Here is a 16,395-nt window from a genome sequence, read left to right on the forward strand (position 1 = left end):
TCCTATCTGCAACATCACTAAGACTGCCTATTTTGACTTCCGTAGCACCACTCAACCTTGACCCAATTCTCAGCCCATCTGCTGCTGAAACATTCATGTTTTTGTTACCGTTACTATTCCAGCGCACTGCTGGCCTGCTTTCCAGATTCACTCGGTAAACTTGCATTGTCCAAAATGCTGCATGTGCCCTCCATCATATCAAGTTCCGTTCATCCATCACTTCTGGACTCACTGACCTACTTTCACTCCCGCTAAGCAATGTCTCAATTTTAACCCCCCAACCCCGCCGTTTTCAAATCCCTCCCTGTAATCTGCTCCAGCCCCGTAACGGTCCGAGATCCCACGCTTGTATACTTCTTGCCTGGTCAGCATTCTGATTTTTAGATCGCTGGCCGCTCTGCCTTCAGTTACCTCAGACCGAAACTCTGGAATTTCCTCATTTAACCTCTCTGCATACATCTCTATTCACCTTTTAGGGCACTCCTTAAAAATCCCCCTCAAAAAGCTTCTGTCTTCCCTAATATCTCATTATGTGGCTGGGAGTCCAATTCTGAGAAGCTCCTTGAGCCAAAAGTGTAGAAATCTGTAAAGTACACAAGGTTTAGCTGTCCTTGGGTAGGCTGAAACAAAAAATAGATCAAAGCATGTTTGCCTCGGCTTAATACTAGTCCTCTTGTAAATACTGGAGGGGTTGGGAAATGGGGCAGGGAAGGGTGAGGAAAATGGGGTAGATGCGGGGTGAGGAAGGGTGGGGAAATGGAGTGGGGAGGAGGCAAAATTGGGTATGTGAATCAGAGAAGAAGGAAATGATTGGAAACAAAATAGGAACTGTAAATGTAAACTACATAATTCCGAAACTCTCGCGCAGTGGATAGCACTGCAGCCTCACGGCGCCGAGGTCCCAGGTTCGATCCCGGCTCTGGGTCACTGTCCGTGTGGAGTTTGCACATTCTCCCCGTGTTTGCATGGGTTTCACCCCCACAATCCAAAGATGTGTAGGGTAGGTGGTTTGGCCATGCTAAATTGCCCCTTAATTGGAAAAAATGAATTGGATACTCTAAATTTAAAAAAAATAAATGATTATGAAACTCTCAAAAAGCCGAGGCTGCGCAAAAATGTTTTTTGAAACATTTACGTTCAAAATAAGATTATGACTTTATCACTGGCAGGTTAAATCTTGTAAGCATTACACATACTGTCTGGAATTATTGTGACAATTTGAAACAATCCTGACACTGCAGAACAAGTACGGCTTGTGCCTGCACATGTGGTTATACGATAGTTGAAGAGCTTTGAATTTGCATGCCTGGTCTATTGAAATGAATTTTGTCTCCATAATGATTTAGGTAGTACATTGCCCTAGAAGTATTGCTTTCAGTGTTCCTTTTGAAGATACTTGGAAAACTCTTGGGCTTGTTCAGTAATAGAATCATAGAAACATTGAAAATAGAATCAGGATGAGGCCATTCGGCCCTTTGAGCCTGCTACCACCGTTCATTATGATCACGGCTGATCATCAAGTTCAATACCCTGATCCCTTTAGCACCAAGAGCTATATCTAGTTCCTTTTTTTAAAATAAATTTAAAGTACCCAATTACTTTTTCCAATTAAGGGGCAATTTAGCGTGGCCAATCCAAGTCACTGAACATCTTTGGGTTGTGAGGGTGAAACCCCCCAAACATGGGGAGAATGTGCAAACTCCACACGGACAGTGACCCAGAGCCGGGATCAAACCTGGGTCCTCGGCGCCGTGAGGCTGCAATGCTACCCACTGCGCCACTGTGCTACCGCGTCTAATTCCTTCTTGATATCACACAACGATTTGATTTTCTGTGGTAGCGAATTCCACAGATTCACCACTCTCCGGTGAAGAAATTTCTCCTCACCTCAGTCCTTATCCCCAAACTATGACCCCCTTGTTCTGGACTCCCTCACCATTGGAAACATTCTTTGTGAATCTACCCTGTCTAATCCTGTTAGAATTTTGTAAATTTCTATGTGATGCCCTCCCATTGTACTAAACTCCAATGAATATAATCCTAACCAATTTAGTGTCTCCTCATATGGCAGTCCCGCCATCCCAGAAATCAGCCTGGCAAACCTTTACTGCACTCCCTGCATAGCAAGATCATCCTTCCTCAGATAACGACACCAAAACTGCATGCTATATTCCAGGTGTGGCCCCACCAATTCCCTAAAAGGTTGCAGTAAAACATCTCTATTCCTATACTCAAATCCTCTCAGTATGAAGGCCAACATACCATTTGCCACCTTTATTGCCTGCTGCACCTATGCGTTACTTTCAGCGACTGATGCCTGAGAATCGCTGAGTATCCACCTCTCAATTTACACCCATTCAAATAAAATCTGCTTTCCTATTTTTGCTACCGAAGCGACAAACCTCACATTTATCCACATTTATACTGCATCCGTAATGCATGCCCCACTCACTCAGCCTGTCCAAATCCCACTGAAGCATCTCTGCACCCTCCTCACAGCTCACCCTCCCACCCAACTTTGTATTATCTGCAAATTTGGAGATAATATATTTAGTTCCCTCGTCCAAATCTTTAACATATAATGTGCACGGTTGGGGTCCTAGCACAGATCCCTGCGGTATCCCACTAGTCACTGCCTGCCAATCCGAAAAAGACCCATTTATTCCAATTTTTTGCTTCCTGTCTGCTAACCTGCTTTTTATCCATCTCAAGCCACTACCTGTAATGCCATGTGCTTTAACTTTACATATTAATCTGTTATGTGAGATCTTGTTGAAAGCCTTCTGAAAGGCAGGTTTTTAGAAGGATATAAATAGTTTACAGAGAGATATTGACCGGTTAAGCGAGTGGGCTGTGGAGGCTGAGGCCGTAAACATTTTCAAGGCTGAGATCGATCAGTTTTTAATTAGATGGGGAATTAAGGGTTACGGAGATGAAGGCAGGAGAGTGTTAGATCATCCGTGATCTTAGTAAATGGCAGAGCAGTCTCGAAGGGCCGAATGGCCTACTCCTGTTCCTATTTCTTATGGTCTTCTCAAACGTCGAACTGATCAATTGTTGATTTCGGACAAATTCTAAACATAACCAGGTTAGTACTAAACCAGTTAGTACAGGCACAGTGTCTCAAAGCCAGCAACCTCGGGACTGAGACTATGCTGGATCTCTGACTTTGCCAGACTTCAGGTCGGAGGGTTTGGACCATGCGCAGGTTTGGGCCCAGCTGGATTGCGTGGGGTTAAGGGTCGCTCGGAGCATGAGAATAGACTGGTGCGCAAGCGGCAAAGAGGATAATTAGTCCAGCACCATGCTGCATAATGCAGCGCCTAGCCATATTTCCCAGGTAAATTTTTATTTTATTTTATTTTACTCAATTAAAATTGTTGCAAGGCAAATTCTTTAAAGTGCCTGGTCTTTGGACAACTGGATTTGAGACACTTGTTGCACCTGCTGAGGAAATCTTCAATAACTGGGATCTAAACACACAAAGTATGAGCAGGAGTAGGCCCTTCGACCCTTCCCTGACATTCAACATAATTATGGCGGATTCTCTATCTCCATGCTATACTCCCGCTCTCTCCCCATACCCCTTGACACCATTTAAATCTAAAAATCTATCTATATCTTTCTTAAATAAATTCAATGACTTGGCCCTGCAGCCTTCTGTGGTGGAAGACGTTTTTCCTCATCTCAACCCCAAATACCTAGATACCCCTGTGTCTCGAGACTGGACGGACCCCTTGATCTAGACCCCCCCCCCCCCCCCCCCCCTCCCCGCCAGCTAGAGGAAGCAAGATTCCTGCATCCAATCTGACCTGCCCTGTCAGAATTTTAGACGTTCCAATTAGATCCCCCCCCTCATTCTTCTAGATTCCGATGAGATTCCGATGAATATCGGCCCAGTTGACCCAATCTCTCCTCGTACTCCTAGATCTGGTCCTGTGTAATGAGACAGGATTGATTCAGGATCTCATAGTTAGGGATCCTCTCGGAAGGAGCGATCACAATATGGTGGAATTTAAAATACAGATGGAGGGTGAGAAGGTAAAATCAAGCACTAGTGTTTTGTGCTTAAACAAAGGAGATTATAATGGGATGAGAGAAGAACTAGCTAAGGTAGATTGGGAGCAAAGACTTTATGGTGAAACAGTTGAGGAACAGTGGAGAACCTTCCAAGTGATTTTTCACAGTGCTCAGCAAAGGTTTATACCAACAAAAAGGAAGGACGGTAAAAAGAGGGAAAATTGACCGTGGATATCTAAGGAAATAAGGGAGAGTATCAAATTGAAGGAAAAAACATACAAAGTAGCAAAGATCAGTGGGAGACTAGAGGACTGGGAAATCTTTAGGGGGCAACAGAAAGCTACTAAAAAAGCTATAAAGAAGAGCAAGATAGATTATGAGAGTAAACGTGCTCCGAATATAAAAACAGATAGTAAAAGTTTCTACAAATATATAAAACAAAAAAGAGTGGCTAAGGTAAATATTGGTCCTTTATAGGATGAGAAGGGAGATTTAATAATGGGAGATGAGGAAATGGCTGAGGAACTGATCAGGTTTTTTGGGTCTGTCTTCACAGTGGAAGACACAAATAACATGCCAGTGACTGATGGAAATGAGGCTATGACAGGTGAGGACCTTGAGAGGATTGTTATAACCAAGGAGGTGATGGGCAAGCTAATGGGGCTAAAGGTAGACAAGTCTCCTGGACCTGATGGAATGCATCCCAGAGTGCTAAAAGAGATGGCTAGGGAAATTGCAAATGCACTAGTGATAATTTACCAAAATTCACTAGACTCTGGGGTGGTCCCGGCGGATTGGAAATTAGCAAACGTGACACCACTGTTTAAAAAAGGAGGTAGGCAGAAAGCGGGTAATTATAGGCCAGTGAGCTTAACTTCGGTAGTAGGGAAGATGCTGGAATCTATCATCAAGGAAGAAATAGCAAGGCATCTGGATGGAAATTGTCCCATTGGGCAGACGCAGCATGGATTCATAAAGGGTAGATCGTGCCTAACTAATTTAGTGGAATTTTTTGAGGACATTAACAGTGCGATAGATAACGGGGAGCCAATGGATGTGGTATATCTGGATTTCCAGAAAGCCTTTGACAAGGTGCCACACAAAAGGTTACTGCATAAGATAAAGATGCATGGCATTAAGGGGAAAGTAGTAGCATGGATAGAGGATTGGTTAATTAATAGAAAGCAAAGAGTGGGGATTAATGGGTGTTTCTCTGGTTGGCAATCAGTAGCTAGTGGTGTCCCTCGGGGATCAGTGTTGGGCCCACAACTGTTCACAATTTACATAGATAATTTGGAATTGGGGACCAAGGGCAATGTGTCCAAGTTTGCAGACGACACTAAGATAAGTGATAAAGCAAAAAGTGCAGAGGATACTGGAAGTCTGCAGAGGGATTTGGATAGGCTAAGTGAATGGGCTAGGGTCTGGTAGGTGGAATACAATGTTGACAAATGTGAGGTTATCCATTTTGGTAGGAATAACAGCAAAAGGGATTATTATTTAAATGATAAAATATTAAAACATGCTGCTGTGCAGAGAGACCTGGGTGTGCTAGTGCATGAGTCGCAAAAAGTTGGTTTACAGGTGCAACAGGTGATTAAGAAGGCAAATGGAATTTTGTCCTTCATTGCTAGAGGGATGGAGTTTAAGACTAGGGAGGTTCTGCTGCAATTGTATAAGGTGTTAGTGAGGCCACACCTGGAGTATTGTGTTCAGTTTTTGTCTCCTTACTTGAGAAAGGACGTACTGGCACTGGAGGGTGTGCAGAGGAGATTCACTAGGTTAATCCCAGAGCTGAAGGGGTTGGATTACGAGGAGAGGTTGAGTAGACTGGGACTGTACTCGTTGAAATTTAGAAGGATGAGGGGGGATCTTATAGAAACATATAGGATTATGAAGGGAATAGATAGGATAGATGCGGGCAGGTTGTTTCCACTGGCGGGTGAAAGCAGAACTAGGGGGCATAGCCTCAAAATAAGGGGAAGTAGATTTAGGACTGAGTTTAGGAGGAACTTCTTCACCCAAAGGGTTGTGAATCTATGAAATTCCTTGCCCAGTGAAGCAGTAGAGGCTCCTTAATTAAATGTTTTTAAGATAAAGATAGATAGTTTTTTGAAGAATAAAGGGATTAAGGGTTATGGTGTTCGGGCAGGAAAGTGGAGCTGAGTCCACAAAAGATCAGCCATGATCTCATTGAATGGTGGAGCAGGCTCGAGGGACCAGATGGCCTACTCCTGCTACTAGTTCTTATGTTCTTATGTACCAGAAATCAGGTGAACCTTCGCTGCACTCCCTCTGTGACAAGTTTTTCCTTTCTTAGATAAAGAGATCAAAACTGCAAACAATGCGCCAGGTGTGGCCTCATCAAGGGCCTGTACAGCAGCACTGTACTCGATGTACACTAAACCTTGGACATCTCCAATGGCAAAGAAATGTGCCCTTGTCTTATTATTAGACAGAGCAAGTTCAGTGTAAGAGCTGGAGGAACCTGAACTGACCGTGAGAATCATAATCTAACATTAAAACCTTTTGAATAAATGAAGCATGGAACAAAATCACGGATTATCAAGCTCCTGTATGATCAATCTTGTGAAATGGCTTATTCACCTGCCACACTTTCAGAAATATCCATTTTGATACATTTGTTCTTTTCATTACCCCCAGCTTCGGCGTTCCATTGTGACGATGACGATTCACCAATTTGTCACCAGCAGAGTCAGTGAGTATTTTGATTTTATTTCAGCCTTCTTTGGACAGCAGTGGAGTCATTTTCCAATCTAGTCATTTGCTTCAGCGCGAGTTGTACCAATTTAAGAGTAGCAGTCACCAACCGTTGAGCTTGTGGTTGTGGGTTGCTGCTCCCCAAACCTGTGGTCAGAGTACCAATGAGAGTGTGCAGCCAGTTGGGGTGGCATTGGGGTGGGTGCTGCAAAGTGAAATTCTCAACGGAATGCAGTAGATTTTCCTTTTGTTCTCCCTTAAATTTCTCAGACCGCAATTTCATGGGAAATGTGTCTGAATTAAAAGAGGAATTTTATCCCTGTGGTGATTTGGATACAGGTAAATAGAAGCCAGGTCACTGTACATAGTTAAGACATAGGAGGAGAGGAGCGACACGGCCCAGTGGTTAGCACTGCTGCCTCACTGCGCCGAGGACCCGGCTCGATCCTGGCCCCGAGTCACTGTCCATGTTGAGTTTGCACATTCTCCCTGTGTCTACGTGGGTCTCACAACCCAAAGATGTGCCAGGTAGGTGGACTGCCCACACTAAATTGCCCCTTAATTGGGTAAAAAAATGAATTGGGCATTTTAAATTAAAGAAAGACACAGCAGGAGGCCATTTGGTCCCTCCGGCATGCTCTGCTATTCAATTAGATCTTGGCTGATCCTCTACTTTCACTCCACTTCTTCCATATCCCTTGATTCCCATAGTGTTCAATAATCTATCAATTCTCAGGGGGCACGGTGGTTAGCACTGCTGCCTCATAGTGCCAGGGTCCCGGGTTCAATTCTGGCCATGGTTGACTGTTGTGTGGAGTTTGAACATTCCTCCGTGTCTGCGTGGTTTTCCTCCGAGTGCTCCAGTTTCCTTCCACAGTCCAAAGGTTACGTGGATTAGCCATGATAAATTGCACCTTAGTGTCCAAAGATGTGCAGGTTAGGTGGGGTTATGGGGATAGGACAAAGTACTGGCACTAGATAGGATGCTCTTTCGGAGGGGGGGGGGGGGGGCGGGGGGGGGGTAGTGGTGGTCGGTGCAGACTTAATAAGTCGAATGGCCTCCTTCTGCACTGTGGGGTTTCTATGATATCCATCTTGCATGTACTCGATGACGGATCCTCCACAGCTCTTAGGTAGAGAATTCCAAAGATTCACAACCCTCTGAGTGAAGAAATATTTGCTTCCTGAGTGGCTGACTGCTTATCCTGACACTATGACCCTTCTGCTAAACTCCCCAACCATGCGAAACAGCCTCGAACCCTTTCGAAATTTTATACATTTCAATGAGATCACCTCATTTTTCTAAACACCAGCAGAGACTACAGGCCCAATTTACTAAATCTCTCATGAACAACTCTCGGGGGATCAATTAAATAAACCTTTGTTACACCCCCTCTAAAGCAAATGTACCCAATTGGATAAGAGATCCACAAATGTACACCTTACTCGAGCTGTTGTCTTGCAAAAGTCCTGTGTAATTGTAGTAAGATCTCATTGCTCTTGTACTTAAAACTTTTGCAATAAAGCATAAAATAGCATTTGCTTTCCTAATTGGTTGCTGTGTCTCAAGGTTAACTTTTTGTGATTCCCACACAAGGGCCCCTCTAAACGATAGCATTCCTCAGTCCGATATGATAAAAACAAAATCTGCTTTTCTATTCCTGCTGTAACAGAAGGTAAACTGTACTTATTGCCTCCGATCAGCTAGCTGTCTGTGAGCAGAAGGTGTTTTGAATTATTTTTAAAATATGAAGTGGGGTGTGATCCAGTCCCTCAGTTTGTGTGCACCAATTTTTGAATGACCTGGAACAAACTCGGAGGTTAGTTTATATCCCATTCCAAACCCGGTTGGAAACCTGCAACTTCCCACACCGTTAACGCGTTCGGATCAGACCCTCAATTTAGATTAGGAAACTAAGCAAGAAGCCCAACTATTTTTCAATTTGTAAATTGTGAGGAAAGCACACTTCGCTCCAGGGACGATTCCACTGATAACTAGGGATCTACAAACTCGATTATTGACACAATTTACCCCGTTAACATCCAAGAAAATAACAGCTTTTCATTTAACAGTTAAACAGTTCTAGAACAAAAATAAAGGTCTTTGAGCTTACTTTTGATTGATTGATTGATCGATATTTATTGTCACATGTACCGAAGTACAATGAAAAGTATTTTTCTGCGGCCAAGGGAACGCACACAGTACGTACATAGTAGACAAAAGAATAATCGACAGAGTACATTGACAATGGTGCATCAACAAATAGTGTGAAACAAGGGCCAAACAAGAGCAGCATAGGGTGTTGTGAATAGTGTTCCTACAGGGAACAGATCCGTCTGAGGGGGAGTCGTTGAGGAGTCTGGTAGCTGTCCATCTGGTAGCTTTTCCATCTACTAAAATTTCACTGAAGCAAATTCCACACTCACAGGCCAAATGCCACTCAGTAGTTTACAGATTTCTGCGCAACGTCCTTGGGAGAGAAGCTTTCAGAAGTCAGTCTGAGAAACACACCTCCTTTCCTCAGTAACCCAGAGCAGAATTCTAAAATGAAACTAAAAACAACAGACACAGGGCAGGGCTGAAAATGAAACTAAAATGGACATTGTCCCATGAGTGACATCACAGCCTACCCCATGTTAACCCCTTAATCATAGTTTAGTAGACATATAATCGGGATGGCAGATGCACAATACAATATATATAAATATTTCCAACATTCACCACAACACCGATACACATACGTGCACACACAAACACGCAGGCATTCAGGCGCGCACACTGGCATTCACCAGCGTGCACACACAGGCATTCACCATTGTGCACACATAGGCACTCTCCAGCATGCACGCTCAAGCATTCATCAGCGAGATCACACAGTCACCAGCGTGTGCACACAGGCATGCCCGCGCTTGACACCGAAGCATCCATACACATTACACACAGGCATTCACGCACACTACACAGAGGTGTTCACACGCAAGTATGCACACAGGTATTCTTGCAATCACACATGCATTCACGTGTACCTGTGCATTCACTCGCACACATGTGAAGCGTTCACACACTCACACAAATTCACATGCGTGCAAATTCTCGCTTGCACAAATGTGCACACGTGCACATTCACACGCACACATTCACGTGTGCATGCAATCCCACAAATATGCACGTGCACATTCACACATGCGCCCATACAGGCACACATGCTTTTAAAAAGAGCAATAAGGATAAAGTTTTGAACATACAGGGCTGAATTCTCCGATCCTGCGGCTATATCTGCAGGATCACCAGAAAGTCGGTGCCGCTCCCTCACAATCCTCCGCCCGGTGGGGGGCTAGCAGCCGCGCAGTGTAAAGCCCCCGGCTTTACCTGCGGATACGGCCAGAGAATGGCCAGGTCCGTGGCCACGCATTCGCAATGCGGCGGCCTGCGGCTGACGCGCCGTGCAACATAGATCCGGCCGCACGCGGATATGGCCTGCCGAAAACTGCCCCCCTGTAACCACCCTCGCCACCCCCGGACCACCTCCCACCAGTCCTCCCAATCCTCGCCGAAGCCCCCCTGCCAGCGGAACGGCCCCCCCCCCCCCCCCCCAACTGTGGCAGCGCTGGACTCAGTCCGCAGACGCCACGCGAGGTCCCGGAATGACGTGAGCACACGCAAGCGACGCCGTTGGGAATCCGGCCCATCAGGGGCGGAGCATAGGGGGAGGGCCTCCGGTCCTAGGCCGTCCATACTCCCCGAGTATGCCATTTTTGTGGGGGGGAGCATCGCAAAAATGGTGCCGTCCCCGATTCCGACGTAAACGGGGATTCTCCAGCCAATTGGCGAACACGATTTTGGCGTCGCCGATCGGAGAATCCAGCCCACAGTGTTGGATTCCATTTTGTAGTAAACTACTAAAAAGAATAATTTTTCACTTCCCACAGTATACTCCATTGGCCACTTTCTTGACCATCTATTTGGTCTACATCCTTCTGTCTCTTAGAATCCTCAAAACATAGGGTTATTGAAGTACAGGAGGCTATTTGGCCCATCGTGTCTGTGTCCGCTCGTTGTCAGAGTGACTCAGCTTGTCCGACTCCCCTGCTCTTTCTATGTAGCACTGCAATTTTCTTCTCTTTTAAGTATCTCTCCAATTCTCTTTCGAAAGCCGAAGTGGAATCTGAATCTTCTGGCATCCTCCTCCCAGCATACTTGCCTATGTAGTCCTACGTAGTTTTGTATCATCTGAAAGCCTGGAAACATTATAATCTGTCTTCTCATCTTTGTCATTGAAATTGATTGCAACTAGCTGAGTACCAAGCAGTAATCCTTGTAATACCCTACTGTTTCTGTGCGGAGTCCGCACGTTCTCCCAGTGTGTGCGTGGGTTTCCTCCGGGTGCTCCGGTTTCCTCCCACAGTCCAAAGATGTGCTGGTTAGGTGGATTGGCCATGCTAAATTGCCCTTAGTGTCCAAAATTCAAAATTTCCCTTAAGTGTTGGTTGAGTGGGGTTACTGGGTTATGGGAATAGGGTGGGGGGTGTGGGCTTGGGCAGGGTGCTCTTTCCAAGAGCCGGTGCAGACTCGATGGGCCGAATGGCCTCCTTCTGCACTGTAAACTCTATGTTTACAGCCTGCCTTCCTGAAAATGGCCCATTTATTCTTACTCTGTTTTCTATCTATCTCATGCTAATATATTTACACCATTCCATCAATCCTAATCCAGTTTTACGACCTATTGTGTTGCATCTTATTGAATGCCTTTCCATGTAGCACTGCAATTTTTTTCTCTTCTAAGTATCTCTCCAATTCTCTTTCGAAAGACGTAGTGGAATCTAAATCTTCTTGCATCTTTTTGAAAATCTAAATAAAATGCATCCATTGGTTCTCCCTTATCTACCCGGCGGCTAGTTACACCCTCAAAACATTCATCAATTTGACAAGCAAAGCTTCCCTTTCATAAACTTGTGTTGACTCTGCCTAATCATATTGTGTGCAGTTAGTGCTTTTAATGATGGATTCTAACTTTTTCCCTCGACTACTAACATCAGAATAGCTAGCTCATTCTCTCTCCCACTTTTCCCCAATAGTAGGGCTAGATGTACAACCGTCCAATCCATGAAGATTGATTCAGAATCCAGGGAACCCAATGCATCCACTGTGCCTACACCATTCCGCTTAAAACCCTAGGAGGTAGGCAATCAGGGCCAGAGAATTTACCAGACATTAGTTGCATTAATTTCTCCAGTACTTTTTTTTTTCATTTAGTTACTTAATTTAGTATCTATGAGAATAGATTGGAGAGGTTGTGACTGTTCTATTTGGAGAGAAACAGGCTAGAGGAGATTTGATAGAAATGTTCAAAATCATGAGGCTGGACAGAGTAGAGAGGGCGAAATTGCTCCAGCTGGTAAAAGGATCAAGAATGGGAAGGCACAGGCTTAAGGTGATTTGCAAAAGGAGCAGATTTGAGGTGAGGAAAAAGCTTTTTCACACAACGAATGGCTCCGCTCTGGAATGCGCTGCCTGGAAGTGTGGTGGAGGCAGGTTCAATTGAGACATTCCAGACATTAATGTGCAGGGGTACGGGGAAAAGGCAGGGGAATGGCGCTCAAGTCATGATGCTCGTTTGGAGAGCCAGTGTAAACTTGATGGGCCAAATGGCCTCTTTCTGCATCGGCAACAATTCCGAGATTCGGTGATATTTCAATTTCCTCGCTCTCATGGGCTTTTGCTTCCCCGTTATTTCGAGTATGCTTTTTTGCATCTTTACCGGGAAGACAGATACAAAATATCAGTTTAACATCTCTTCCATTTCCTTGTCCCATCTCTGTCTCTAACGGACCTATGTCTGCTTTCATTAATCTCTTCCTTTTTTATAGAAACTCTTACATTCACAACCACCAGGTCCTTGCCCATGTTACACTTGGTGGACCTTTTGAGTCGACGTAAAGTGATTTTGTACACAAACGTATGAATGTTTCACGTGCATTTGTATCTATAATCTATATGGTAAAACCCTTTGGTGACATTGTCACACTCTCATGATAGCAAATTCATAGGTAACTCAGTGATGGTAATCCTATTACTTACCTGGCCAGGGGTGAAACCATGATCAAGAAGGTGGTTCGCCTAGGACGAGGCTGGCCCATTGCACCTCGGATGTGCTGACGCCTGTGATGTCCCCAAATGCAGGATATTCGACTGCAAAATTTGTGGTAATCCTGTTAAACCTAGTTTCTACCGAAATAGTGCTGTTCCAAATGTAGCAAAATGACGTAGGACTACCTCTGACTGGGACACCCGAGAGATATTATTTTTTTAAATCATTTTTTACGGAATGGGGGCTTTGTTCCCCATCCCTAATTGCCCTTGAGAAGGTTGTGGTGGGCTGCTTTCTTGAACTGCTGCAATCCATGTGGTTGAGGTACACCAGGATTTTGATCCAGAGACAGTGAAGGAATGGTATTTGCAAATCAGGATGGTGAATGACTTGGAGGGGAACCTCCACGTGTTGATGTTCCCATGTATCTGCTGCCTTTGCTCTTCTATATGGTGGTGATCGTGGATTTGGAAAATGCTGCCTAAGGAGCCTTGGTGAGTTCCTGCATCACATCTCCCAGATAGTACACAAGGTTGTGACTGTCTATCGGTGCTGGAGGGAGTGCATGCTTGTGGAAGGGTGGCCAATCATGCAGGCTGCTTTGTCTTGGATAGTAGGTGGTGGGCAGGGTTTGGAGAATCAGGAGGTGAGTTACTCACTAGCCTCTGACCTGCTCTTGTAGCCACAGTATTTATATGGTAAGTCCAATTCAAGTTGTGATCAGTAGAAACCCTAAGGATGTTGATAGTGCGGGATTCAGTGATTGTAATGCCATTGAATGTCAGAGGGCAATGGTTTGATTCTCTTTTATTGGAGATGGTCATTGCCTGGCACTTGTGTGGCGCAAAAGTTACTTGCCACTTGCCAGCCCAAGCCTGGATGTTGTCCAGGTCTTACTGCATTTGCACCTGGACTGCTTCAGTGTCTGAGGAATCATGAATGGTGCTGCCACATCTCATAATGATCTAATAAACAGGGCAGCATGGCGGCGCAGTGGCTCGCACTGCCGCCTCACGGCGCTGAGCTCCCAGGTTTGATCTCGGCTATGGGTCACTGTCCGTGTGGAGTTTGCACATTCTCCCCGTGTTTGCATTGGCTTCGTTGCCACAACCTAAAGATGTGCAGGGTAGGTGGATTGATTGGCCATGCTAAATTGCCCCTTAATTGGAAAAAAATAATTGAGTACTCTAAATTTTTTTTAAAATCTAATAATAATCTTTATTAGTGTCACATGTAGGCTTACATTAACACTGCAATGAAATTACTGTGAAAATTGACTTCCTGTTGGAAAGAAGGTCATTGATGGAGCAGCTGAAGATGGTTGGGGCAAGGGCACTACCCTGAGGAACTCCTGCAATGAAGCTCTGGAGCTGAGATTACTGACCTCCAACTACCATAACCATCTTCCTTTTGCCAGGTATGACTCCAACCAGTGGAGAATTTTCCCCCTCGATTCCCATTGACTCCAGTTTTGCCAGGGCTCCTTGCTGTCATACACGATCAAATGCTGCCTTGAGGGCAGTTACTCTCACCTCACCTCTGGTATTCAACTCTTTTGCCCATGTTTGAACCACGGTTGTAATGAGGTCAGGAACTCAAGTCATGCACCCATCCCTGTGCCCTCTTATAGTCGCAATGCCAACTCCAAAGGCCTATCCCAGGAGCCACCATGGACAGACATCCAACGCCATATGGAGATGAAAAAAGCAAGCTTTAAATAATCTAATACAGCTGTCCTACACACTTGATAGTATAAAAACAACTCCCATTCATAAAACCCATTTAAAACTTTTAAATCTCAAGAGGTTAATCTCTTATATAAAAAAAGACAAACAAACGTCTATTCAGACACAATGGATGAGATTCTTTGGCCTCCCCGCGGTGGTGTGTTTCTTGGTGGCAGTGCCATTGGCTGACAGCGGGATCTTCTCATCCTGCTACTGCCTATGGGATTTTCCATTGAACCACCCCATGCCGCCAGGGAATCCGCGGAGGGATGTGCTGATGGCAGGACTGCAAGATCCCACTAGCGTGAATGGGCCAGAAGATCTTGACCTACATCAAAGACAGCTAATCCTTTAATAACCTCTTCAAACTTTGAATCAAACTGTGGACTCCGAAGCCCTTGCTGAGATCATCGTAGCTTTTGGATCTCAGCCAAACATTCATAATCACACAATAACAGCCCTTGTGGAAATGAGCAAAAAGCTCATTGAAACGGCATAACAGATGGTGCTGGTTTTTTTTCAACCTACGCAAGACATCCTTTCAATCAAATAAGTCCAGCAGAGGGCCTTTTAAATTTCTGCGACAGCTTCAACCTGTTTTTTAATGTTTGAAGAACAGGATATTTTAATAAACACCGCTGACCACCTGACCACTTCAGACACTATCCACACCCTTCTACTCCCATCAATTTTTGACTCTGACACCAGCAGTTAAAGACGTTTCAGCAGCAAACATAGGGGGCTGGATTCTCCAATTTTGCGGCTAAGTGCCGACGCCGGCATGGGAACAGTGGTGCCATACAACGTCAAAATCGGCGCTGAATCCTCACTGATTCCGGGACCGGTGAGGGGCTAGCAGCGGCGCCAAAAACAGCTGGAAAATGACCGGGTCCATGGCCACGCATGCGCACGGCGACGTTCTGCCGCGATCATGCTGTACAACAAGGTGCCAAACGCATGGATCAGACCTGCCAGATAGTGCTCCCCTGGAGCCCCCCTCGCATCCCCGGACCAACCCCCACCAGTCCCCCCCCCTCCCCCTCCCAGCCACCGCCGAAACCCCTCCCCCGGCGAGCAGAACGGCTCCCCCCTCGACTGTGGTGCCGCTGGACACAGTCCGCAGCCGCCACGCGAGGTTAACAAAAACTCAGAGCTCAAGTGACCCACGCCGTCGTGAACTTGTCCCAATGGGGCGGAACAGCGGAGGATGGACTTCAGGTGATGTCCTGAGGCCGTCCCAACGGCGTACAGCGTACACCCCGATGATGCCATTTTGGATGGGCGGAGCATCTGAAAACCGGCGCCGCCCCCGCCGTCAGCATCAAAAGGAGTTCTGCGCCCGATCGCCGAATACAATATCGGTGTCGGGCAATGGAGAATCCTGCCCAGGGTCTGTTTGAACTCAATGGGTAATGTTCATGTTCTAGCGTTGAGTGCATCCAGAATACCTTGTCACATATTCAGTCAAGCAAGATATTAAACCCCAACAATGTCTTACCACCTGCTATGTGAGGTTCAATCATTGGTAGCTTTGTTCTGTGGAACTGAAAAAAGACTGTTCAAATCCCTCCAATTTTCAGGACTTTGCAGCAGAGATCATTCCAACAACCTGATCTGGACTGTAACCAAGATTCCAGAGGTCAATTTACAATGCCATGTCTGCCATTACATCAGAAAATATGATTGCTATTCAGGGATGTAAAAGCTGCCCAGAGGAAGGCGATGCTGTGGCGTTGGGTGGAGATAACCAATAAAGCAATCGCCTTACATTAAAAGAATGAAGAGTTGCCAATGGGTTTGTAATCGCAGTTTCTGGGTACGTTATGGTTTGACATTAC

General features: G+C 45.5%; 1 protein-coding gene and 1 non-coding gene across 3 annotated transcripts in view; both read left to right on the plus strand.

Moving 5' to 3' along the window:
• shisa10.1 (shisa family member 10, tandem duplicate 1) overlaps nucleotides 1-16,395 on the plus strand; it is a 123,953-nt gene that overhangs the window by 18,713 nt on the left and 88,845 nt on the right. Inside the window, exon 2 of one of the 2 annotated variants that reach the window (XM_072472602.1) lies at nucleotides 6,685-6,739. The exons of the other annotated variant lie outside the window; for it this stretch is intronic. Coding sequence (XP_072328703.1) covers nucleotides 6,685-6,739 — 55 coding nt within the window. The remainder of the gene's footprint in view (nucleotides 1-6,684; nucleotides 6,740-16,395) is intronic. 2 annotated transcript variants of the gene reach the window in all.
• Nucleotides 12,813-12,975, plus strand: LOC140388721 (U1 spliceosomal RNA). Its single transcript, XR_011934274.1, has one exon. It is a non-coding gene; the product is annotated as a U1 spliceosomal RNA (small nuclear RNA).

This window comes from Scyliorhinus torazame, chromosome 13 (assembly GCF_047496885.1).
Source record: "Scyliorhinus torazame isolate Kashiwa2021f chromosome 13, sScyTor2.1, whole genome shotgun sequence".
Lineage (NCBI taxonomy): Eukaryota > Metazoa > Chordata > Chondrichthyes > Carcharhiniformes > Scyliorhinidae > Scyliorhinus > Scyliorhinus torazame.